Genomic DNA, 23,881 nt, shown 5'->3' with positions numbered 1-23,881 from the left:
GTGGTGCCGGCCTGGGCATGCTCCTGTGTGTGCCTCAGTGGGGCCAGGACGGTGCTTTTGTTGAACAGTGTTGTGGTCCGGGGAAGGGCAGTGCACCAGGTGGCAGCTTCTCCCAGTGCAGGCTGCTGGGCCTGTCCTCACCCCTCTTCTCTGGCTGTACTAGGGTCTGGGGGAGAGAGAGGCCCGTGGCCTTTGGAACTGAAGGCCAGGCCATGGCTCTCAGCCTGCTGAGGACAGCCAGGGAAGAGGGAGGGACCTCTCGGGTGGCCCTCTCGGGAGGCTCATGGGGATGTTGGGACTGGCTGGATGGTTGTGGTCTAAAAGCTGCCAGGCGGGCTCCTGGGTGGGCAGTAGCTCCCCCCTCCCCAACACTGATCTGACCCCTTGTGCCAGGCTGCTGATAGGCAGGATGGCAGAAGCTCAGAAAGGAAAGGGAGAGGTCAGAGAGGACAGGGGTGACCTGGGCCTGGATAGTAACTGGGTAGGACTGGGGTGGGAGGGCTCTGACCAGACATTTCCTCCCACCCCACTTGGTCTGGTTTGAGACTCCACGAGCCATCCTGTGTCATTCCTGAGCTGAGAATACACCTGCCATGCAATGCACAGTTGACAGTGTTAACTCAAGACGAAAAGGGCCATCCAGATCGGAGTGGGGCACAGGCAGAGGACAGCAGCTGTAACTGGCAGTCAGCCCCTGTCCTTTACAGTTCTGCCACTAGGTCCCTGAGGGTGGGCATGGCGGTTTGGGCAAATGGCTTCTCAGTGTGGCCCCAGCCCTCTCATCTAGGACATGGGGCTTCTCCAAAGCCTGTTCGAGCTGAGAGCCCAGAGACACTGCCAGGTTCACGAGGAAAGGACCTAGGGCCGATGTTTCCTTTCACTCCTCGAGGTTTTGGATAACGGCCTCTCTGGGTCACTGTCTTGGAGACTGGAGCTAAGGTGCAGGCAGAGAAGAAGTCTGGAGCAGAGCTCACTTTGCAGTGAAAAGGTGGAAAGGTACACATAGGAGGAGCTCAGGACATTTGAGCTGTGCACGTGACAATGGGGTGTGTGTTGGGGAGCAGCTCACCTGGCACGACTGATCGGGACACACAGCCTCTTAGGACACGCCCCCTGCTCAGAGAGAGAGGCAGAGGCGATATCCTGGGGGCAAGGACATGGATGCAGGGGCCTTGTGGCCAGGCTGAGCTGCTCTGAGGTGAGGGGCCCAGAGCAGTGTGGACAGCCACACATGGGAGGTCACATACCTATAGTCAAAGGAGCCGTTCTCTTCCTTGGGGTCTTCCGGGCCCAGGGGAACATCCTTCTTTTCTCGAACTTGGTCAGCAAGAGAGGCAGACACAGACATGGTGATTAAGAAGCAGGCTGCTCTCCCAGGGGCTCTGCTGAGTGCAGCGCCGGAAGACACTGCCCTGGGCCAGTGGCGCTCTCCCTTTGAACAAGCCACCATCGTGCCCACCTGGTTCCTGCTTCCTGAGCTCAATCAGTTGCCAGTTGGTTCTGTCACTTCCTCCTCACTGCTGGGAGGCTTCTCCCTACTGACAACCCGACTCTCCGCCTACCCAGCTCGCCGTCACTTCCTCCCAGAAAGTCTTCCCACGGGGACAAATGGATTGCATCCTTTCCCCTGCCGAAGGCAAATACTCTACTATTCACCCCTGTTATTCTGGTTGGTACAGTAATGATCTGTGCATATTTCTTATGCCCGGAACAGAATGCTGGATCTGTCCTCAAGAGTAGGGGCTGTTTCTTCACAGCTCCGGGCAGACTGCCCCATTCAGGGAGGATGCTCTTATACCTAAAGGCTGGAGTGTTCTCCTATCAGTCCTCCCTCGCTGGCTGCTCTCTTCCTGAACCTGCCTGGGTGTGCACACCAGCTATGGGTGTGCCATGCTGTGCCTCTGAGCCAGCTGCAACGCTGAGGAGAGACATTGTTCCTCTGGTGTCCCTGGCACCTGGCATACAGCAGGTGCTTATGTTGGGGACTCTGTATGTGGTCTTTTTTGAAGAACAAGGTTGGATAATCACCCCTACTTTAATCAAGGGAAAAGAGGTGAAGAACAGTCACATCACTAATTGGTAGACTAGAGTGAAGCCCAGAGTCCAGGGCCCTCGGCTCCTGAAAAAACAGACCCAAAGCAGAAAAACAAAGGTGAAAGAAAACAGCAGCAGCAAGGAACTGCAGATGGTTTCCAACCTTTGCTCTCTTAGGTAGAAGCATCCCTTCAAGATCCCAGGGTCTGTGTGTGCTTGGCAGGGGGAAGGAAGGAAGAAAGGATCCCCTCTCCCTTCCGTTTCCTTTGTGTTGAGGTTGGGCCTGTTCTGGAGGCGGGGAGAAGGAAGCATCTGGGGATCGTGCAGGGTGCCTGGTGACGGGCTCTGGCGCAGGGAGCAGTCACTCTGCAGGCCAGCAAGCGTGTTGCTCCCAGGGTCATCCATTACCCTGTCTCCCATCACCCTCCCCATCCCATCACGGACAGATGGCTCTCTTGCCCATTTGGAAAACAATCAATATTTTCAGAAACAAGAATGCCAGAGGTCCTTGTCTTTGACCTTGGTTTGTCTGGGCTGCAGGATCTTGGAGAGATCAGAAGACAGATGTTTCGGCAGAAATTTAGGGAAGCCCACAGCCCTTTAAGGGCTGTGAGGAGCAAGTGCGGTGGCCCCTCCATGCAGCTGCTCTCATGGGTGTGATGTTCTGTCCAGACCCCTCTGTTCGCCATCCTCTCTGACGTGGTCAGAGAAAATGCGTCTCTTCCTTCCTCCTTCCCTGGGACACAGGATCCTAATGAGATTTGGGCTAAAAAAGAAGCCAATTTACCAAGCAGATGGGTGGTGAGTCAAGGGCAGAGAAGGTCATTCTCATTAGGAGCCAAGGTTCCTTCCATTCCCTCTCTGGAGCTGCCTGGACCAAGCCATGTGCCCACACCGGGCCAACTTAATTAACTCAAGTGCTCGCTGGCAGTTCCAAGACGCACAGAGCAGGCAAGAGGACCACGGTTCCAAGCCCCTGGCTCTGGCTGGGCACCTGGTGATTCTCGGGCGGGATCACCTGCCCATGCCACCCATGCGGCTCACCTGGGTACTTGCCGCCTCGACTCCTCTTGATGAAGCAGACGATGAGCAGGATCAGCACCAGGAGGGCAATGGCGCACATGAGCCCGATGAACCAGCCCTGGGTGGCGATGTCCGCCTGGTTATTGGTGTACGCTGGTGGGGAGGGTGGGATGCAAACCCGTGAGTGGTGGCACGCGGAAGGTGAGGAGGAGCAGGGAGGAGCACAGCTCTTTTGCCTGGATCTTCTCCTGGAGCCTAACACTACCACCTAACAACCCTCTGGCCCAAATGACCCCACTAAAGCGACCAAAAGAAAACGATTAAAGAGCCAAGGCCAAAAGGTCAGAAAACAGGCAAAGAAAAGGAGTGCAGGAAGCAGAGAAGCAGCAGGAGGCCAGAAAGGTTGTGTAGGTGGAAGTTTCCTAAGATTGACGCACAGCAACCTTGCAAACCAGAGCGCTGGGCACAGCTGAGGTAGGGCCGGGCTCCCCTGCACAGGACCCACTCGGGAGCCGCGCCCCGATGCCCCGCAGGCCCGCGCAGGCGTAGAGTGGCGACACCGCCCACCAGCGTGGCCCCAGAGCGGCCCAGGCTTTGGCAGTGGGTCCTGGGCCCTGGGCCCTGGGAGGCCCCGGGCGGCCTGTGCTTTCTCACACCTTGGCAGCTGAACTGTGCGCTCTCTGTCAGCGAAGACGATGCGGCCACGGGCGCCCTGTCAGGATCCCCTGCACAGGAAGCGGCGCTGGTGCTCAGTGACAGGGGCACGCCCCTCCCAGCGCCGAAGGGGAGGTCAGGACGGGTCCCGTTGGGCCTGGAGACCCGTGCACACACGGGGCGAGGAACAGGAGCCCAGGGCCTCTGCACGGTGTCCCCGCCGGCCCAGGGCCCGCATTCGGGCTGCCACAGACACCAGGCCGAGGAGAGGAGGACCCGAGCGATACAGCATAGGCAAAGCAGCCCTGGCGCCAGCCCGCCCTGAGCGGCCACGGGGACAGGGTGGGGACAGCGGGGTTCTCATCCCATGCCATTTTGTGGGCAGGGAGCGGGGTCACCCCCATCCTCCATCCTTCTCTGGGCGGACATGGTGAAGATCCACACCGCGCTGTCCCAGCTGTTCCTGGCCAGCCCCCGCCCCAGGCAGCAGAGCAGCTGGGTCCATAAGAACACAGCCAGTGGTTACCTTGACCTCGCTCCCTAAACTGTGGAGGGAAGCCCCTCCCGGCTCCTGCCTGGCAAGCTGCTCCCCACACAGCCTGCAGGACCAGCTCATTTCTTGCTTCCACCCCCCAGAGCTTCTCATGGCTGCTGAAGAAAACTGGACTCTCCTCATTCTGAAGTGCCAGGCTCTGTGAGACCTGGCCCTGGCCACCTCCCTAGTTTTCTGTCCCACTTCTGCTTACCCTTCTCCATGATCCAGCCACACTGGCCACTTTCATTCCTGCCTCGGGGCCTTTGCACCTGCTGCTCTTGCTTCTGCATTTCTTTGCATTTGCTGTCTTGGAAGGCCCCAGAAAGGGTTTCCTGGACCTTCCCAGCCACTCTTGACCCGAGAGGTCTAATTCATCTTTCTCACAGCACTTACAACCATTCGATAGAATAGTACAACTACCAGTTTATACTAACCAGCATTTCCACAGGCCGGGCACTGCTGTGGGTACTTTGCCACACATTACCTACTTCAATCCTCACCACAGCCCCGTAAGGCAGGTGTCTATTTTTACCCATAGTTTAGGGGATGAGGAAACAGGCACAGAGAGGGTGACTTTCTCAAGGTCACAGAGCAAGTAGGTGGCAGAGCAGGGATGTGGCTGCAGGCTGTGGGGCTCTTCAGCACCTGGACACCAGCGCCACCCAGCAGGTGAGCTCCCTTGTGCAGGCCTGGGGCAGAGCCTGCACACCCACAGCAGGAGGGGATCCCTTCACTTCCGCCCCACGGTCTCTCGGCCTGCCTTCCTTTTTGCTGCAGAAACCCGCCCTGCCATCCTGGCCTCAGCTTGGCGCCCGACGCGTGGTAGGTGCTTCTGGAGGGATGCAGACCCAGGCGGGTACGCCTCATCTCTCACCTGTACTTTGTGCCACCCAGCCATCCGCCTCCGTCCCTCTAGCCAGCCGTGCAGCTGCCCAGCCAGCACGCCAAGCTCCACGCTACTCGGATTCCTGCCTCTCCGCCTCTTGGGCTCAGCTGTCCCAGCTGCTCTGGAGACCCTGGCCACTCTCACCCCTGCAGCTGCCCCGCCTGTGTTGGAAGGAGGGCTCTGCTCTCGCCTCTCCTTTCCATGGAAGCAGGGCCCAACAGCTGCCTTCCTGGGCCTCTCACTCACGTGAGGACCTCTGGACTCCCCAGCACGGCGCATTTTTTCCTCCACTGTGTCTTTCCCTGCTGCTCTTGAACACATGGAGATTTCTTGTGGTTTGCTTTAGACGAAAATCCTCATGGAACGGCCCACACCTCTGAGCTGAGCTCATGCTCTGCCCAGTCCAGGCCGATGCCTTTACCTCCCTGGGCTCCAGGTCCCTCTATGCCCCAGCAAACTGACTTCAAGCTTCTCCACACTCAGTGGTTCTGCTATGACTGCCTGCAGACCCCTCCCGAACCCGCCTCCGCACCCTGATTCGGTCAGTCGGTCGGTCACAGTACCCCTGCCCTGACTTCCCAGTTGGGAACCTTTTTGTTCACCTCTGTTGTCCACAGCTGTGGGCCCAGCACTGCCTCCTGCTAGCTCTCTGCTTGAATTTGGCATGTGCACCTTCCTGTTTCCGTCTGTGGTCCCCAGCCCCGTGGCTCTGCCAGTGGCCTCAACACGCTCCCTGTTTTTAAGGTCTGCTGTTGCTCCCTCCAAAACGTCTCACCTCAGTGCTGCGTTCTAGAGGGGTCCTCTCATCTCACGCCTCCTGGTGCGTGTGGCCACAGTGAGATGCCTTACGCCATTCCAAGCATCCTGCTGCTATTCTCTTTCCTGCCACACTGGGCTTGGCTACTCAGCGTGGACTTCAGGGCTTCAAGCCAGGCACTTTTCCCACCCTACCTGAGCCGCCTGGACTGTTCCCCTTCCCACTCACCACTGTCCCCTATTCTCCCCTGCTCGCTCGCTAAGTTTCCACCGCCCCAGCTCACACCATCTCTGGGCTCTGACTTCACTCCTGAATATTCCACACAAATGTAACACCGAGTTGTTCTCTCTCCCGGGCCCTGGTTTCCAGAGAACCTACTACTCTTGAGAACAAGGGATATTTTCGAGGCTCCTAGAACTTGGTATGGTTCTGGTCACACAGCAAGTAGTTGGGATCAATTTAATCCTGGTGTAATGTGGTTATGGTGGGATCCAACTGCGGCGAGTTTTCCCCAATACTGGCTCGTGGTCACAGGGATTGGATTCTGGCTTGTCTGGTACTACACTGGGGCACTGGGTGGGGGAATTACTTCCTTTGTGTTTGGACAGTGGTGCCTAAGCTTCGCAGAGGTGTCTGCACCACCATCTCCTGGTGCTTCTGACATTCCCCACAGCATTCCCTTTCTTTTCCCAAAGACAGTCATGGATTCCCTGGGAAAATGGCTACATGGGAAATTTATAAGGCAAAAGTCATTTTCCACTCTGACAGTACCAGGTAAAGTTCCAATGCACCTTCTTCCGTCCCTACTGAAAACGTCAAAGGGTTGCCTGTGAAGTTTAGACATAGAAGGCTCTTCAAGAGCAAAGGGGGTCTGGACAATGGTGGGCTCAGCCCATCTCATCAAAGCAACTTTGTTTCTCACGAAGCAAAAGAAATTTAGGAGATAATAGTCTCACTTATAATGTGACCCTGCAGCCAGGACTCTGGGAGAAAGGCATTTTAGCGAGGCTCCAAGGCAAGTGCATCGACTGCCAATGTTGCACTCAACCGATCTGCTAAACTGGTTTCCAGATTCCTAGTGGACCCCATACTATCAGGTGCACTCACTTCCCCTCACCATCTCCAGATGGGGTCACTGGACCCCAACCTGGCCTGCTCAGGTCTGAGTGCCTCTTGCACTGAACCAGGAGCTGTAGCATGCAAGCCTCCTCACCACACCCTACAATTGGGCAGTCCCCCTGTCGAGCACACAGCCCCACTGACTCCTGTGTGGAGCCGGGAGGAATCTGGCTTGCCCACAGAAGACAGGCCGGCCACTCAAAGTCAGCAGAACTACATTCTAGAAATAGGGATGGAGTATCAAACATAAGAGAAATGCTTATCTTCACATACATTGCCTTGCCTGCTCTCGCTTAAGCATCACTGCAAATCCACCCCCCTATCTTGCCCCGTCCTGCAGTCCCTCCTGCCCTCCTGAGGTCTGAGCAGAACACTGCCCGATCACTGGTCCACCACCAGCATCCCCCAGGGTGTTGCCTGAGCCCAGCCTACCCGCCCATGGGAAGAGCAGGTGGGCCTCACAGCCAGGTTATGCATCTGTAGCCTTTCCGGTCTCACTGGCTCCAAAAGCTTCGCCAAAAGGCGATTAACTTCCCAGTGGGGTCTTTCTTATGAGGGCTGGGGAACCTGTTAGCATCCCCAGTGGCTTCCTTCCATGTCTGAACCGCTGCAGCGGCCGGCTGCGTTTGCTGGCTGAACTGAAGGCCTGTGGTTGCCTCAATGACCAGTGGCTGGGCCCAGAGAGGCTCTGATGAAACAGATCTGTGGGATTGTGCGGACTTGGCTCTGCAGTCCACCCCCAGGAAACAGAGTGAGAGGTTTTGAAGGATTTGGACACTCGTTCACCGGCACACACAGACTGCAGAAAGTGCAAGTATTTTTCTTTTCCTGTGTGGTTTGTGCGTAGTAATTTCCAGCCAGCCTGGGAGGGAAGTGATGATATGAACTCAGAGCTAGCAACATCAGCCTGCCTTCTCCTGCTCGCCTGGGGAGGAGTCTGGGAGGACTTCTCTGTGCTGTGTACCTCAGTTTCTCCAAAGGCAGGTGATCAGGATGGCCCTCTGCAGACCAGCCCAGCAAAAGTGAAATGAGTACTGAAACCCAAACTGAGAGGCATAGCTCAGTCATTGTCATTTTCTTGGTATTGCCTGCTTAATGCCCACGAGCAGATTAGCACATCCTCGAGGGCAGAGATAGCCCTTTCTCTCTGGCTCTCTCTCCCTAACCTTTCCCTGCAGCTGTAGGGGTGAGCACCTGGAGAGGCAGAACTCTGGCAGGAGGCTGAACTGGCCTTCCAGAATTCCCGAGATGGGCCCCTACACCCACCTCTATCATCTTTGATTCCTGCCTCTGTGCTGCTCTCAGGTTTATAACAAAGCAAAACCAAATGCATACACTGGTGAGCAAGAGCTTAGGACCCCAACTGGGTCAGAGTCCAGCCACCTGCTCTGCTGGATCAGCTGTCCTACCGCCTGGCTCCCCCTGTAGCAAGACAGCCTGGCTGCTCACTCAGATGCTCTGCTGGGATCAGCCTGGCTGGGCTCAAGCAGGGAGTCAGATTCCCTGAGCCTTGATGGCATGGAGATATGCAGGAGGGGCGGGAGTGCAGGGAGGACAGTCAGGAGGGACCAGGCTCGCAGGGATGGGGTGAGAAGTGGTACAGATGGGGAAACTCCCAGGATGCCAGGATCAGCTTTGGCAGGCCAGGCTCGGGAGGAGTAATGAATATGCAAGCCAACGTTCAGAAATTCATATAAATCACTGTGGTTTTCCCCCTTTCTAGCCCATGTGTCTAATAACCTGCATCTGATTAGGACGTCCCTAGGGCAGGGACCAATCCATTTCTCTCTTAATCTCTTTTCTCTCCCCTCACCCTTAGCCCCAGGCCTTAGCATACAACCCACTCGGCTGTCCCTTTGGCCAATTTTAAAGCTATACCCACAGAGATAAGCAAGAGGCCATATAGCGTCCAGACTCCGCTGCAGCAGAGAGATTTCTAAACCTTGTCTCCTCTCCCGAGCCCCAGACAGCCTGTTCATTTGACCCAACGAAGCTGCTTCTCCACCCACAACAAAAGTCTCTATAAAGCCAGAACTTCTTCCCATCTCCAACCACAACAAAATATCAGCCTTTAGGCAAGACAAACTTGATTTTTGGGACAAAATTCAAATCAAAATAAAGCCTTAAATGAGTTGTGCCTTTCACTGGATTTTTTTTTGAATCAGATGATGGTGACAAGGCAGTAACCAGTGTGCTGACCCCTTGTTCGGTTCTTGGATCAAGACCCCAGGATGGCCCTATCCGCAGGCCCACATGCAGAAGCAAGACCCTGAACACGGGGGGGCGGGGCGGCTCGCCGCACAACTCTGCCCCCACACACAGAGAGCAAGTTTGCACTGACACCAGTCCTTTTGTTTCAGGCGTAGCAGGGGGCCGAGGCTTCCCTGTCCTCATGATAGCATCCTTTGTTTTCCTCTGACCCCTGCTCAGCCCACCGGCTTGGGATTGGCTGGCTCTCCACTGCATGCACACCTGGCTCCTCTGGCCTGCCGGGGGTCTCAGACACACCATGCAAGGTGGGAATGGAGTGATGAGTCTCCTTTCCCTTTCCCAGAAGAGGCAAGCAGGAAGCTGGAATGACGATGAGATGCCCCATGCTTGCAGGGGGTGGCCAGGCCAGATCCCCTCTCACCTGTACTGGTCATAAAGGTGATGACGGTACTGCTGATGCCCTCGTTGTCCCGGGGATAAATCCGCAACGTGTATGTCATCCCGGGATAGAGGTCTGTCAGCTGTATAGGCTGGGCCTGAGCCTTAACAGGGACAGTTTTTTTTGTATTGTTGCCTGGGGAACAGAAATCTCTGTCAGCCTAAAGCCAGGCACCAGGAGCTGAAGAGACAGTGCTTAGGTTCCTGTCAAAGGCAGAAAGGGTGGGAAAAGGGGTGCGGGGACCATGGGTCCAGTCCGCCGTACAGACCAGGAGGTTACTAGGCAGTTCCCCATGCTGGCCCATGCAGTGGAAGCTCTTACACGATGTCCCTTCCGCTGAGGACATTGTTTCCTCTTCTAAAGTTCTTCCTCACCACAGTCTTAGCACTAAGCATACGTGACCTACTTCCTCAAACTCTCAGTAAGTCAGCCAACGCTCAGTTGCCCCGGAAGTGATTCACTCCCCATGTGGGGTCTTCCTGCTGAGGGTCAGAGGGCCAGTTAGCATCCCTCATGGTGACTGCAGATGAGACAGGACTCAGCTCCTTGGCTCTCACTCCTGGTTTTATCTCTCATTTCTGGCCCAATGGCAAATCCTCGTATCAGGAAAAGTGCATGCCTGTGTGTCTAGGCTGTGGGAAGCTGAAAACTCTGAACCAAATGAGGGATTCCAGATCCCGTGGACACGAACCCGCCTCTAGCCATGAACTCAGCACTGGCTTAGAATTTCCTCAGGGATCTTCAAGTGGGCTAGCCCAGGTGGATTTTGGCTTCAGTGCTTAGAGTACATGCCAGAGAGGTCCAGAGGCTGGGCTCCACCTCACAGGACCAGGGACCTTTGTTCGTAAACCGATATCCTGACCACACTCGGCAGTGTAAGCAGGGTGTACCTTTGGTCCCAAGATCTGGTACAGTGTGAATGGCTCAGCTCAAGCCACCAGCTTTTTGGGACAAATGGCCCTGGCTGTCCCTCACTCTGCCCCACCTGTGAACTGGCCCAGCCTGTCCAGTGGAGACATCAGGACACATGGAACTGGAGTTGGGAAATAAAACCGAGGGGACCTTTGGCTCACTTGGGGGCCATTCAGAACCCTCATCCGGGCAGGAAACAGACAAAAGCATCTTGTTCCACAGGTCCTCCAAGCACATGCAACTTGATGGCTTCGTTAATGGCTTCAAAGCCCCTTCCTTCTCCTTGAGCCTGTTTCTCCCACCTCTGCAGCCTGACCGCATATTGATTTCATTAAGCTATAATTAAGCCAGGCTAGAAGGCCTCTCTGAGCCTGGGGGAGTGCACAGGATTCCTGTAATGGCCTCTACCGCTCCCCGCCACCACCACCCCGCAAAGCAATGCTTACTGTCAATGTACTCAACCACAAAGTCGGTTCCGGGCCCGAAGTTGTGCTTCCACGTGATGTTGGCCCATTTACTGTTGGGGAATACCGTGACGTTCCATATGAAGGGCTCATCGGGGGCTGAGAGGGACGGGTTAGAAAGGAGTTAGTAAGGAGGGGGCAGCATGGGTGACATGGAGGGCATGCACACATGCACACAAGCACGCACACAAGCGTGTGCGCGCGCACACACACACACACACAGCCAGCTGGGAAAAGGTAGAGTCGGAAATGGCTGTGCACAGGGTCCAACAGAACTCCAAGCTGCAGCCTTGGTGGCCAGGCCAGAGGTGGCCATCCAGGGACGTGCAAGAGCAGTCAGGAGGATGTGAATGTGAAGGAGAGCTGGGAACTGTCCATATGTCTGCATGGGCCAGGGCAGGGACGCAAGAATGGGTTTGGATCCGTGCCCTTGGGGGCTTTAACATGGGCTTATTTCCTTCTTAGATCCTTTATCGCAGATTTGAACAGTGCAAGGAAGTGGGTTAGTGAAAGGTCCCATGGGTGGGTTGCTGACAGAGGGGGAGATGTGCAGGCCTCTTCTTCCCCTTAGCCATGGAAATTCTACAGGAAGGAGAAGGGCTGTCTTTAGAAGTCAAGCAAACAGGGCCGGGGGTACAGCTCAGTGGTAGAGCACTTGTCTACTACATGGGTTTGATGGCTCCTGGATTCGATCCTTAGTACCACCAAAAAAGAAGATCAAACCAGAATTGTGAGGAGATGTGGAGGAAGAACAGGACCAGATGGGTGGAAATGCTTCCCGGCTCCTGAAACTGGAGGAGAATGAGAATCCAGACAGGCAACTCTGTGGTTGTTCTTGCCCAGACAGAGCCTGGATGATGTGTACAGCAATGACCTCAGATTGTCGACAGTGAGCGGGGACCTAAAACCTCAGGGTCCCAAGTAAATAAAGACAATGTGAACACTTCCTGTTATAAGCACTGTCTGAAACCATAGCCCGTGTACGGGAGGATGGCGCTAAGCTTCAAATGTGATCACTTCTTTTCAAGAGTCCCAGCAGTCTGATCACCCTATATTCCTGTAAAGATTTAATAGTGGAGGGCTAGCATGAGACCTCGTATTTCAAAGACTTTACAAGTATGGCTCCTGTATATTTTATTAGCGTGACGGGGGCATTGTCACCAACTCACTTGTCAAACATAAATGAACAGAGTACATTGGCAATGCATTTATTCATTATCTACTTGACATGCGACTGAGTCTGCATGACTAGGGCAGGGACAAAAGATTTCCTTGTTTTCACTTCAAAGAAGTGTCTTTTCTACTACAGCCTTGTTAGGCGCTGGTTGCCCCAGGTGAACACAAGGCCTGTTAGGTGAGGGCCAGGCGAGAGGTTTGTGATGGCACCATAGGGCATTCTGCAAGGGGAGGCGGAAGCCAGGCAACATCTGCTAGATGTTTCCACTGGGCTGGTTGTTTAAATCTCACCCAGTGCCTGGAATTTCAGGGCGCTTGCTGATGAGAATGAATGATGATTAGCTATGATTTGGGGATCTGAGTTTCTTCCTCCTTAGCTCTGGACCATATAAACTAGAGAATTTATTTTTAAGCAGTTTGACTCCCAAGGTAATACTGACCCAAATCTGGCTGTCTTAAAGGGAAGTGCTTCAGAAAAGGACAGACAATGGGAAACCAAAATGATTTAGAGGTGGGATTAGAGGAAAGCATCACCATACAGAAGGATCAAGGCGATGGCCATCAAAGAACTGGCAAGTTCAAGGAGAAGGACAACAAAATGAGTGATCAGTAACGATAAAAACAAAAAGGGCAGATGAGGGGAAGCACACGTTGTTCCACTGACTCCAGGCATGTAAAAGGTGGGGAATATCCCTGAATCTAAAAAAGACACTTTGAGGGCAAATAAGAAAGCCCACGTCATCCTCTGAAAGATAAATTATGAAACATTTTGTCCTAAGAGGTAAGACATGGTGAAGACGAAAATTAATTTAAGAAGTCCTGGGTGACAGCGTTATGCTGCCATGTCAAGGGAAGTGGGGATACCGGGGGACTGTCCCCAGGTTCTCAGTAAGATCAGGATGACAGCCAGGCCCTCTGCAGTGTTTCTGAAGTGGTGGAAACTTGGAGTGTGGGTCATACGCCAGCCCCAGTGGCAACAAGGCCCATCTTTCCAGAAACGAGTCAGTGCTTCCCGGGGAAAAGGTTCCATTTCTCCATTCTTGGAGCTTTTCTGTGAACTCAAAGCTCTCTTAGGACACAAAGTCCTGCTTCACTGTGGTCCCGGAGAACAGCAGTCACCAAGGCACTGCTGGCACCAGCCTCCAACACTGCAGAAAGCTCCTCCTCAGCAAGCTCCTCCCTAAGTGCACGAGGTTTAAATCCTAGACACTGCAGCTCTAAAGCAAATTGGTGTGTCCAAGAGTGGATCACCCCTCCTCTTACCAGCCACTCAATGGGGTGACATCAGACACTCCCAGGGTGTGAAGCCTCCACCCGGTCAGGGAAGGTGGAAGGGCCTGGCCAGGAAGCCAGGTGCGTGCAGGGTAGGGTCTACCTCTGGGCCTGCCGAGAGGGTGCTGCCCTCACAACTGGCCCGGACCTCAGAAGCCAGAGACCTCCCCTCTGTGGCAGTAAGGACGTTCTATGTAGCGCGCTCAGAAGTATGGCTGCAGTCCCCAGATCTCTTCACAGGGAAGAGCAGGACTTCCTGGCCTGGCTGCGTGATGCAGGAAAGGCACGTACTCCTAGCTTCACAGGCCAGGGGTTGCCAGAGGGGCTGCAGCTTTCTCTGCATGAGTGCATGTGGGGGCACAGAGTACATGGGTGGGAAGGGAAGAGAGGGAGCACCTCTGGGCTCTGTGGGACCTGGCGGCAACATTTCCACACCATCTCCTGGAAGCTCGGACTTTGTCTTTCTCTTTATTTTTGCAATGCTAGAGATGGAACCCCGGGCCTTACGCCTGCTAGGCAACCACTCTACCACTGCGCTACATCCCTAGCCCTGTAAACATTTTTAATTTTGAGAAGCTCTCACTCAGTTGCCCTGAATCTGTGATCCTCTTGTCTTGTCTCCCAGGTAGCTGGGATCATAGACATGCAGCACCATGCCCATCCTGACTTTTTAAAAGGAAAGTGTAAGAATTCCTCGGGGAAGAGGGACAAGAAAGGGGCTTCCAGGAACAGGGCTGCTTATCCTGAGGCCGGGAATGGGCCCGGCTGGAGCCCAGAGCTCTCTCAGGCCGACTTCAGTGCATTTCCTTCCCCTCACTCTTCCCTTGGGGAGTGCTCAGCCCTGCGCTGATGGTGACACGTACTGGAGGCAGCCCTACCATCTGGGGCCCGGGGGTCCTGCTGGAGCACCCTGTGTTTGAGTGTAGGGATCGGAGGCTGGGTGTGGGGTGCTGAATGGCAGAACCCTGGGCCTCTGGCTATGGACAGAGTTTGCGAGTAACACAGAACAAGGTGCCGGAAAACAGCCCGCGGACCCCACCTCCCAGCTGGGGATCCTGGGGCTCCTCTCCCAGGAGAACCGGGAGGTGTTGCCCACGGGATGGGAGCAAGCAGTTCGTTCGGAGTACCGGATTCCTGTGCCTTACGCCTGGTCGTGCTGCGGGGAGGACTCTCCGTGGCGGAGGCGGCGGTTGTAGCAGTTGTGGCGGCGGCGGCGGTGGCGGTGGCGACAGTTGGGATGATGGGGACTGCGGTGGCTTCGGTGGCGGCGGCAGCATCAGTACTGCTCACAGCGCCTCCGGCACCCTCGCCCTCGGTAGTCGGGGGCAATGTGGGAGGAGCTGCGAGGGAGACGTAAAACAGCCGAGTCCACTCGGTTTGCTGTGCCCGGCCTGCACACTCGGCCCCGCGTGCAAGGCAGGCAGCCAGGAGGAGAGGGCACTGGGAACAGAAGCCTCCCCAAGCATCACGAACAGACCGGCGGAGAGGGACACCGCCAGCGCGGACACCACCGTGGGAGAGAAGAGAACGCAGCCGGCCATGCAGCTCATTTTCTTCCCATGGTCCGTGCGGTTCAAAGCCCCCACATGCACGCAGCCAGGACGCGGGTGGCGCACTCGGGATCACTCAGCCCCCAGGGACGGCGCGGAGTCCCAGCCATGCCACCGGACACACCCCACAGCACCTGCTGGGCCCAGCCCTGGAGCCCTGGCCTGAGAGGACCCAGCCTTCCAACCTTCACCCAACCTCACTTTTGCCTGCTTTCTTCTGCCAGTCGCCCAGGCCAGCGGCACAGAGAACAGTCCCCAAGCTCTCCCGTCCTACAGCTGCCCCGTTCCTCCCTGACCTCTGCTAACTGCCTTTCTCTCTGGGAAATCTGAGGTCAGGCACCCCAGTCCCTTCTGTCTGCATTGCAACCTGGGAGAGGAGCACTGGCGACGCCATGTGTGGCTGGTGCTCGGTGACCCCCGCTGTGAGCTGACCACGTGCTGGCCGTCTATTCTGTCTCAACCATCACCCCAACTGCAGGGCAGTTCAGACCCGGGTTCTTCTCTCACAGTACCACCTGCCACCCACAGCCACTCTGATGCTAGCTGTCCTGGGCTGGGGGCTGAGTGTGTACATGCGACCACCTCTTCACAGGACTGCCTTCCTTCTCTAGAAGGGACACGGACACTGACAAAGGACTGCTCTACCCCTACTCTCCGGTTCAGTATTTGCTGGAGCTGAGAATGGTGAAGAATGATGGGGTACATCAGAGAGAGGCAGAGCTACCTCTCCGCCCTGCGCTCTGACTCCTGTGATCTGGCCAGAGTCTACTTTCCAGCATGAATGCTAACGAAGCAGTAAGTAGTCAGGAACTTCTAACATAAACAGGCAACTCTAACTCCCAAGGAGTAGTCACATCTCACCCTGTCTCAAATCTCCAGAGGGTCAGAAAAAAAAAAAAAACCCCTGTCCCTTCCTACTCCTATCGTAAGAGGTTGGGCCAGGGAGGGAAGCCAGAGAGAGAAGTGCCAGAGAGCTTTCCACAGGGGAGAATCAAGCGGTCCTAAGCCTTTAAACCAGAGCCTAACGAACAGAAGCCCTTTCATTCCCCTAGGGGCCCCCACCCTTCCCTACTGGGGAGATCAGAGACGTTACTGGGCCCTGAAGTGGTGATGCAGAAGTTCCACTGGGAAGCTGACTATGCCCCACGAATTCCAGAGGTTCCTGGGCAAGTTCAAAGCCAACAAAGCCAAAGTATTTTCCAAGCCCCAGACAATTCTCAGACCTCAGGAAGGCCACGGTGGGGACCCTGCCTCTTCCAGTCTTTATTTATATTTAGTCCCAAGGTGGCCCCAGGCCTGGGATGGATGATCAGTGCCCGGCACACTCAGGGTGAGGGGATGCACGTATCCCACCCACGAAGGCACTTGAGTGCATGTTCCTCCCACCCGAGAAAGCTGGAGAGACCCGCACGGTGGTCAGACCCCTACACCTGGTCCATGCTGCACCACGGCCCTGCACACCCAGGGGCTCCCCCTGCTGCTCAGAGCTGCTGGAGGAACCAGAAGAGGCCATCTGTCCACCTAGGCAGGACTGCTCCAACTGAGTCCCCTGTCAGCAGTGTATTCTAATCATTCCTGGCGGATGAAAAGCTCGCCAGGCCCTTCCCACAACTATCTGGAGGCATGATTAGAAATCACTCCTGGTAACTGGAATCACCCATAATGTGGGGTCCAGGCCCTGGGCTTCCTTTCTCTCATTTCCAGGGGGTGCACATTCAAGTCAATGGGCGCCAAAGCTACACACTCTCGAGGCCCTCGGCCACACCCGTCCACACTCCCCACAGTCCCAGGGCCCAGGCGCTCCCCAGAGATGTGGAGAGGGGCTGGACGCATGTGGAGAACCTCCAGCCCTCTGCGTCGGCATGGCACGCAAGCCACCCAGCACCAGCCCTGAGGCCGAGCGTCGGGTAACAGCACACGGACGGGCTGTGCTGGCGCTTTGCAATATAAGTGGGTTTGGGGTTGCAGTCTGGACACCTGGCCCCAAAGGTTCGGCCTCTCTGGGGTAGAGTATGTTCCTCGCTCAGCAACGTCAGTCGGAGACGAGGAAGAGAAGCGACTCTGGACCACCTGTCCCTGCCACTCACGGCCACTTCTACCAAGATGCTCAGGAAGAAGAAGGCCGTTCTGGTGATGGCTGCCGAGCTGCTCTCCCTCCAGCTCAATGACAGCGAGAGGGGAGCGAGGAAAGGAGGCCCATCAGGCGCCCCCGGGGTGCTCCCCATCAGAGTCCCTGTGCAGGACACAGCCGCAGCCGGCTGAGGTCACAGCTGGCGAATCACTGTGCCCTCTGACCCAGGGTGGGCAGGGGCACCGAGAGGGGAGGGCAGAGGCAAGAAGGAAAGGCTGAGAGAATGCCAGCAGGGCCAGGGTTGCGAGCTGTCAGGACAGGCAGGCAAAGGAGCCGAGCTTTCCCCAGGGAAAGCCACCCCTGCTCCGGTCCAAGAGCAGGGAGATGATTTCAACCCCCGGGCTGAGTGGGGGAATGGAAAGAAGGTCAATAACACCCGGAGGGACCTAGTCCCTGGGCTGGGGGTCATTTCCAGCCATGGTGTGGCCTCTGGGCTTGGAAACAACCGCGGTCAGGGCTCAGAGGACACCACCAGCTCACTGCCTAAGGGGCTGGGGCAAGCCAGAGCCTGAAGCACAGAGCCCTGCAGGCACTGGCAGGCCCACGGGAGGCCACACGCCCACTGGAAGACACCCCAGCCTCGGCCAAGGAGTCTACCACAGTTTCGGGGAGTACTGTGCAGGAGATGGAGAAACTGTGGAGAGATGGCAGGCCTCATTCAGCTCTGTCCCCACAACTTGCCATGGAGCGAGTACCCACCAGGAGCCCCCACACATTTGCAGATCTGAGGGAGTCAAACACGGGGACGAAGCTTCCAGACATTCCAAGGTGGAATGCTCAGTCCAAAAACGTCCACATGGCGTGCCATCCACCCTGGCCAAATCACAGCTTGTCAAACAGATGGGCAGCAATCCGAACAGAATGCGGATGCAGGTGGATGTAAGGATTGTCTTCGCTGGGAAGACAGGAACAGATCCGTTTGGGGAAAAGGGCCCAGGATGGGAAAGGATGAGCGGGAAGTGAGCGGTGGGCGAGACATGGGCCCACATCAAAATCATACAACCTGAGCTCCATTGCTTGGCACCTACAAATTGTGCAGAAGGTTCTTACGTATGCAAAGCCCCCATCTGATGTTACCAGAAGATCTTTCCAAAAAAGTACAATCTGTCTTGACTGCCTTGGCACGTGGAAGCTGGAGCCTTGCACACCTGACTGATGGACAGAAACCCCGAGCTTGTTCTGCATAATGTGACGAGTTTGGGTCTTTTCTAAATGGAAGCAGGAAGTGGAGTGTTTGGAATGACACCTCTCTTCCCTCACAATTGCCACTCCTGGGAGGGCAGCGCAGGCTGGCACAGATGCCCACTAACCAAGGCAGAGTCCCTGCTGCTGGACCCGCCTGTCATGGTCCCAGGGTGCCAGAATGGGGGCGTGGACAGGTATCAGCTTGACCAGTGAGCCTTGGGTGCCTTGCCTGGTACCCTCCCTGGGTCTCCCCTTAGGGTGTCCTGAGCACCTGCTGGAACACTCACAGGACAGACTCATAGGAACTTGAATCAGAAATCAGGAGAACCCCCAGCATGGCGAGGATTTCTCTCTCCCTGGTCCCCTGGCCCTGGGCAACCTCTCAGGCTCATAGCAGAGGTGTGCAGACCCGTGAGGTGTCCCTGGGCCCCAGCTGGCCTGGATTACGGGGGACAGAGAGGGTAAAAAGGACTGCAGGAGGGAAAGACATGGGCTGTTCCCCACCCACAGACCTGGCAGACATATGCAAACTCAAGGAAGCAGGTGTGCAACAGAAATAGAGTCAACCTAGATGGGGCGGGGAGACAAATGAACGAAGGTGGGGAGGAAACCAAGCCAGGCAGGCATCCTTTCCCTACACGAGGCCTCGGGTCTTTGCTTGGTGCTCAGCTCGCCCCCTGCCTGCAGTTTAGGGAGGCACTGGCGCTTGAGCCCCTGTTCACAGCCCCTGCACTGCTGGGGAGCCCTGGTTTCATTCCCCTGAAACAATTCCGCTCAGACCAGGGCCAGGAAAGGGAAGCCTGCATTTCCCGCCTAGCCTCCCTAGGTTGGGGACAAGGTTTCTGTGGTGACAAGTCCTTTGATGGTCCTGAAACCCACAACTAAAGGACTGAAGGAGGAACCTGGTAAAAAGGTCAGCTCCTAAGCTGAAAGCTGCCTGCCCAGACCCTCTGCTGTAGCTCTACTGTCCAGAGCGAGAGTGGAGACTGTGCCTAAGGCTAAGACTGAGGGCCAGGGGACCCTCTGCCCACAGTGCCCCCCAGACTCCAGGTTCTGCAGCACCCAGCTCTACCCAACGACACGCGTGCTTGTTCTCACTGGCCAGAGCCTGTGGCAGCTGGCAGATCTGGTGCTGGTGTCCTCATGCAGCATGCACAGCCGGCACGCACAGCGCGCTCACCCTTTCAAGGCACGGTGGCCTGACCCAGAGCCAGCTGCCCCCGCTCCAGCAGGCCTTCTAGGGCCAGCTCTGTGCTCTGAGCTGGCAAGCCCAGGAGGGCTCAGGCCGTTCACAGGAAGTAAGCACTCAGCCTCAGAGAAAGCCACAGCACTAGAGAGCAGGCCAGGTGCCCAGGGGGGAACCCTTCCATGCCATGCTCCTTCTCAGGAGTGACAGGACAGCATGCTCTCTGGACCACTCCGTGCAGGTCTGGCTTCCCCACCAGTGAAAGGGTGAGTCTGGAGCATGCTTGTGGCCCAAGCCTCTCCCTCCTGCTCCGCCCTGGCTGGTCTCCACCTGTGCTGCCCCATGCCATGCCCATTACCTCTGCGGTTGTACGGTACCTGCAGTTGGAGTAGCTTCAGACACAGCACGCAAGATGACCAGAGAGAGGGAGGGAGAATGAGAGAAGGAAGAGAAAACAGAGCAGAGGTGAAACCACAGGACAAGCAAGCAGAGAAGGCACTCGGGGTGCTGCTCAGTCCTACTGGAGTCAGGCAGGTACCTACCTTTCCACCTGGGTCCTGGAGGCCTTTCTAATACACCCTGTGACTACCCCAGCTCAAGGAGTGGTCACCTGGGGGAAGCAGCAGGGACCGTCCACAGATGCTGCACCCCAGCTCTTCTCCCAAGGGTGTGCCCGCCCTGCCCTCGAGGACGCCAGGAGCGAAATGTCTAAGGTTCAGGTGGTGGAGGACACCCAGCCAGGAGGGCAGTTCCTGAGCCTTTGCTGGAAGGTGCTGAACAGCACTGCAGCAGACAGGGGAGGGGACCACATCGCTCCCAAGCCCTGGCCCTGCATTCCAGGTCAGTCTCGCAAAGCACGAGGACTGACCTGGCCTCCCAGCGCTCTAGTATTTCTTGCCAGTTCTTCCTTATGAAGTTAAAAGCCCAAGTGTGGGCAGAGAGCCCTAAAACAAATCCCTGATTTTTGTTATTGTTGTTTTGCTTTGTGTTTCGAGACAGGGTCTCGCTTTATAGTTCAGGCTGGCCCTGATATCTCATTGTGTAGCCCAGGCTGGCCTCAAACTTGAGGCAATCCTCGTGCCTCAGCCCCCGAGTGCTGGGATTACAGGTTTGCACTACCACATCCCGAAAACTCCTGAATTTTCTGCAGATCCCTAGGTTGAAAAGAAAGTCTCTCTTTGTTCTTTTGCCCCCTGGGGCTACAGAACTTTCCCTCTGGAGGTCACTGGAGCTGAACAATGGGGTTTTGTTTGCTATCCTATGTGGGTGGGAAAAGGCTCTCCGTTGAGAAAGTGCCTCATGGCCTGGCCTTCAGGAGAAGCCCTGATCAGTCACTCACCTAAAGCCCCTCAGCCCTAATGAGCTTCCTGAGTGCCTGGGGCGGGGGAAGAGTATACCAGCTTCTTTGGGGTGCCTTCTTGCAGAATGAGTGCCATTGCTCTGCCTGCCCACTGCACCCCTTCACTTCACGAGGCAGACAATTAGATATTTGTATGGCTGTCTCTGCACTGTGTTTCTGGTGCACCGCACCATGTGAGTACCCAAGCAATGGATGTTGCATAGATCATCTGCCCCTCGGAGGTGCAGACCCCAGTTTTTCACAGGGGTCTGTCAGTATTGAGGCTGCTGGAGTCTTGCACGCCTGGAAGGTTCCTGAGGAAACCTGTGTGTGCACCCGTGTGAGAGAGGCTGGAGCGCCTTCTAGTGGAGCCCTAGGGCAGGTGCGGCTCTGGCGGGAGACCGCTGCTGGAACATGCCAGGACCCAGGAGATGAGCCCACTGGTTCTTCCTAAACGTGCCTTGGCAAAGGGCTGTTTCCCAGCCCCTTCCTCTCTGCAGCCCGACAGCTCATCTAACTCAGGGTGCAGGGAGAAACGTTCCCGGCTCTACTCGGGATCTGGGTAACCCTTTGCCCACCTCCTGGCCCCATGTTTCCTTGGGAAGAGAGGGGTTGTACCCGAGTCCTCACTAGGTATCCCCAGCCACACTCGCACCTCGCTCCCCGGGTGAGAAGTTGCTCTATGCTCTGGGGTCAGGAGCAGAGCACAGCTTCCAACAAACCCCCCCCCCCCCGAGTGCTCTCTTCTTTACTCCTCTGCGAGGAGGCAGGAGGGTCAGGGACAAGCAGCTGAGCATTTCAAGGTAACGCGGGGGCCCAGGCCTGGTGAGATCCGAGCACAGCATGTCTCTCGCAGCACAGGGAGAGACAGACTGGCTCCGGTCTGGTCTGGGGCCGGGAAAATCCAGCCTCATGCCCACTCCATCCCGGAAGGCCAGGCCCAGCCCTCAGTGTGCTCCTCTGACAATGAAATTGGCTGGGGCCTCTCAGCCCTGGGCTCCCCCGTGGACCTACCTTCGTTGGGGGGCGCTGGAGACTCCTCCGTGACTGCTTCCCCCGAGCCCACCTGTGTCCTGGCACTGAGGGTAAAGCGGTAGCGCGACACGGGGTCGGATCTCTGCACCAAGAACTTGGTCTGGTTGGGAGAGAAGTTCTCCACTATCTGCTTTCCCAACTTGGTTCCATTAACTGGGGATAGAGAGGTAAGTGGAACAGAAGTTCAGCAGTGTTTACTGACGGGTTCTTTAATCAGGGGCGTGGAGAGGACTTCCTGACTCCCTGCAAAGGGATGGGGGCCCTCCCAGATGCCCTTTGGCTGGGTGGGAAGGCAGGGCGCTGGCAGAGAACCCCCTCCCTGGTCTTTGCTCTCCACCTCAGGTCATGCTACTTCACAGTCCCATAGTCTCCAGCTTGCTACAAAGTCATGGGGCTGATTTTGAAAGATCCAGTTCACAGTTCCCCATCCCTCTGGACAGGGACAAATCTCTTCTCTCCTTCCATTCAAACAGAAGTGGGCCAGACCCACCAGGGCCTCTGATTGTTAGTGCCTCTTGTAAAAGACACATTGAATATGCCTCAAAGGCGGAGGGGCCAGGCCCAGAAACAGATTCAGAATAGACACGAACACATGGTTGGCTACCCAAACTGTTAACAGTACAGCACCTGGCCCTTTGAGTTCCCTGGTGAGGCACAACACTGCACTAGAAACCCCGAACACTTTCACTTGTAATGACACTCCTGTCCCTGCATGGTGACACTGAGATCCCAAGGTGAGGCCTTTCTGCCCCAGGCCCCTGATTTGCGTCACTCCAAAGTTGCTTGGCTGGTCCACATATGGGCACCTTAACACAAAGGACACTTTGTTAAGGTGTCCCCTGGGTGTCAGCACACCCACAGTCTGCCCCACTGCATGAGGAACTTTCTTCTCTCCTAGACCTGGAGGCACTGGGGATGGTAAGATCCCCAAGGCCAGGTTGTTGCCTTCATTAGACAGGCGATTCCCACACCCTCGCTGTCAGACTAGGAGCTCCCTGCCACCTAGTCTGTGTGTACAGAGAGCAGGGACGGGGTTGCACTGCCTCCTGCAGCCCTGTGGGGAGCTTTTCCTTGTCCCCTCCATCCCTCTGCCTTTCTACCTCCCTTCCTTAGGAAAGGTGGTGAACAGGGGTTTCTCAGATTATCTCAGGGAAAATGAGAGGCAGAACGTACAGGGCACGTATTTGAGGGTGTATCCAGTCAGGATCCCGTTGGGGTGCTCTGGGTGATCCCACTCCAGGGTGACTGTCTCCAGGGTGGGCTGCCGGACTCGGAAACGCCTAGGGGCACTGGGTACTTGGGGAAGGAGGAGAGAGCAGGGGACATAAGGGGCAGAGGGGCAGGAGGGCAGGGAGGACAAGGAAAACAAAAAACAAAGCACCGGATGAAGGCATTGACCTTGGGCTGGATGGCTGCCCAAGCAGAACCTGGAGGATGATGAGGGCCAGAGCCCACTGCCCCACTCGGGAAATGGCCTTGCTCAGCCAGGATGACAGCTCTGGCTTGGACTCTGCTGTTTAAATGGGGCAGGAAGTGGACCGAGTGTCTCTCTAACAATGACCCTGGCACATGTCAAGCTCCAGTCCTGCAAAGGTGCCTCCAACCCTGCAGGGCATCTCAGAGAACCCATCACAGCTGCCTTCCAAATCCTCAGACAAGCATTCTTGCCCCTGGGTCCAGGTGGCTGGCCTGGTTCATGAGAGGAGGAAGGAGTTGGCATGGAGCACCTGGAATCAGGAGCAGGCTGATGACAAAAACCAAACTGAAGAGCAGGGAAGGACAGGAACAAAGTAAACAAGAGGAAGAAGACAGGAGCAGAGAAAGGAGGTGGAAAAAGGAAGAAGGAGAATCAATGGTTCAGGAGGGAGGAGGAGAAACAGAAGACAAAGCAAATACAAAGTGGGTAAGAGAGGCCTGGGCGACCCGCACTTCGCACTGTCTGCACCCCGGGGTTGAGTGAGCCTCAGGTTGGC

General features: G+C 56.1%; 1 protein-coding gene across 25 annotated transcripts in view; it reads right to left on the bottom strand.

The window, feature by feature from the left end:
• The window catches only part of Nfasc (neurofascin), a 163,359-nt gene that overhangs the window by 7,839 nt on the left and 131,639 nt on the right, over positions 1-23,881 (bottom strand). For 15 of the 25 annotated variants that reach the window (XM_013078603.3, XM_087193965.1, XM_087193966.1 and 12 more), the window contains 8 exons: positions 23,082-23,204; positions 21,888-22,061; positions 19,912-19,926; positions 14,610-14,822; positions 11,017-11,133; positions 9,641-9,793; positions 3,079-3,210; positions 1,248-1,317 (listed from right to left, as the gene is read on the bottom strand). In XM_013078603.3, the coding sequence (XP_012934057.1) occupies positions 1,248-1,317; positions 3,079-3,210; positions 9,641-9,793; positions 11,017-11,133; positions 14,610-14,822; positions 19,912-19,926; positions 21,888-22,061; positions 23,082-23,204 (997 nt within the window). Of the gene's footprint in view, positions 1-1,247; positions 1,318-3,078; positions 3,211-9,640; positions 9,794-11,016; positions 11,134-14,609; positions 14,823-19,911; positions 19,927-21,887; positions 22,062-23,081; positions 23,205-23,881 lie in introns of those variants that run through there. The other 10 variants (XM_087193975.1, XM_087193977.1, XM_087193972.1 and 7 more) reach the window with 5 other exon arrangements.

This window comes from Heterocephalus glaber, unplaced genomic scaffold (genome assembly GCF_053883595.1).
Source record: "Heterocephalus glaber isolate CG9 unplaced genomic scaffold, H.glaber_assembly_v1.0 deba00001600, whole genome shotgun sequence".
Taxonomy (NCBI): domain Eukaryota; kingdom Metazoa; phylum Chordata; class Mammalia; order Rodentia; family Bathyergidae; genus Heterocephalus; species Heterocephalus glaber.
Note: the sequence above shows the minus strand (reverse complement) of the source record. Positions and strands in the feature narration are given on the sequence as shown.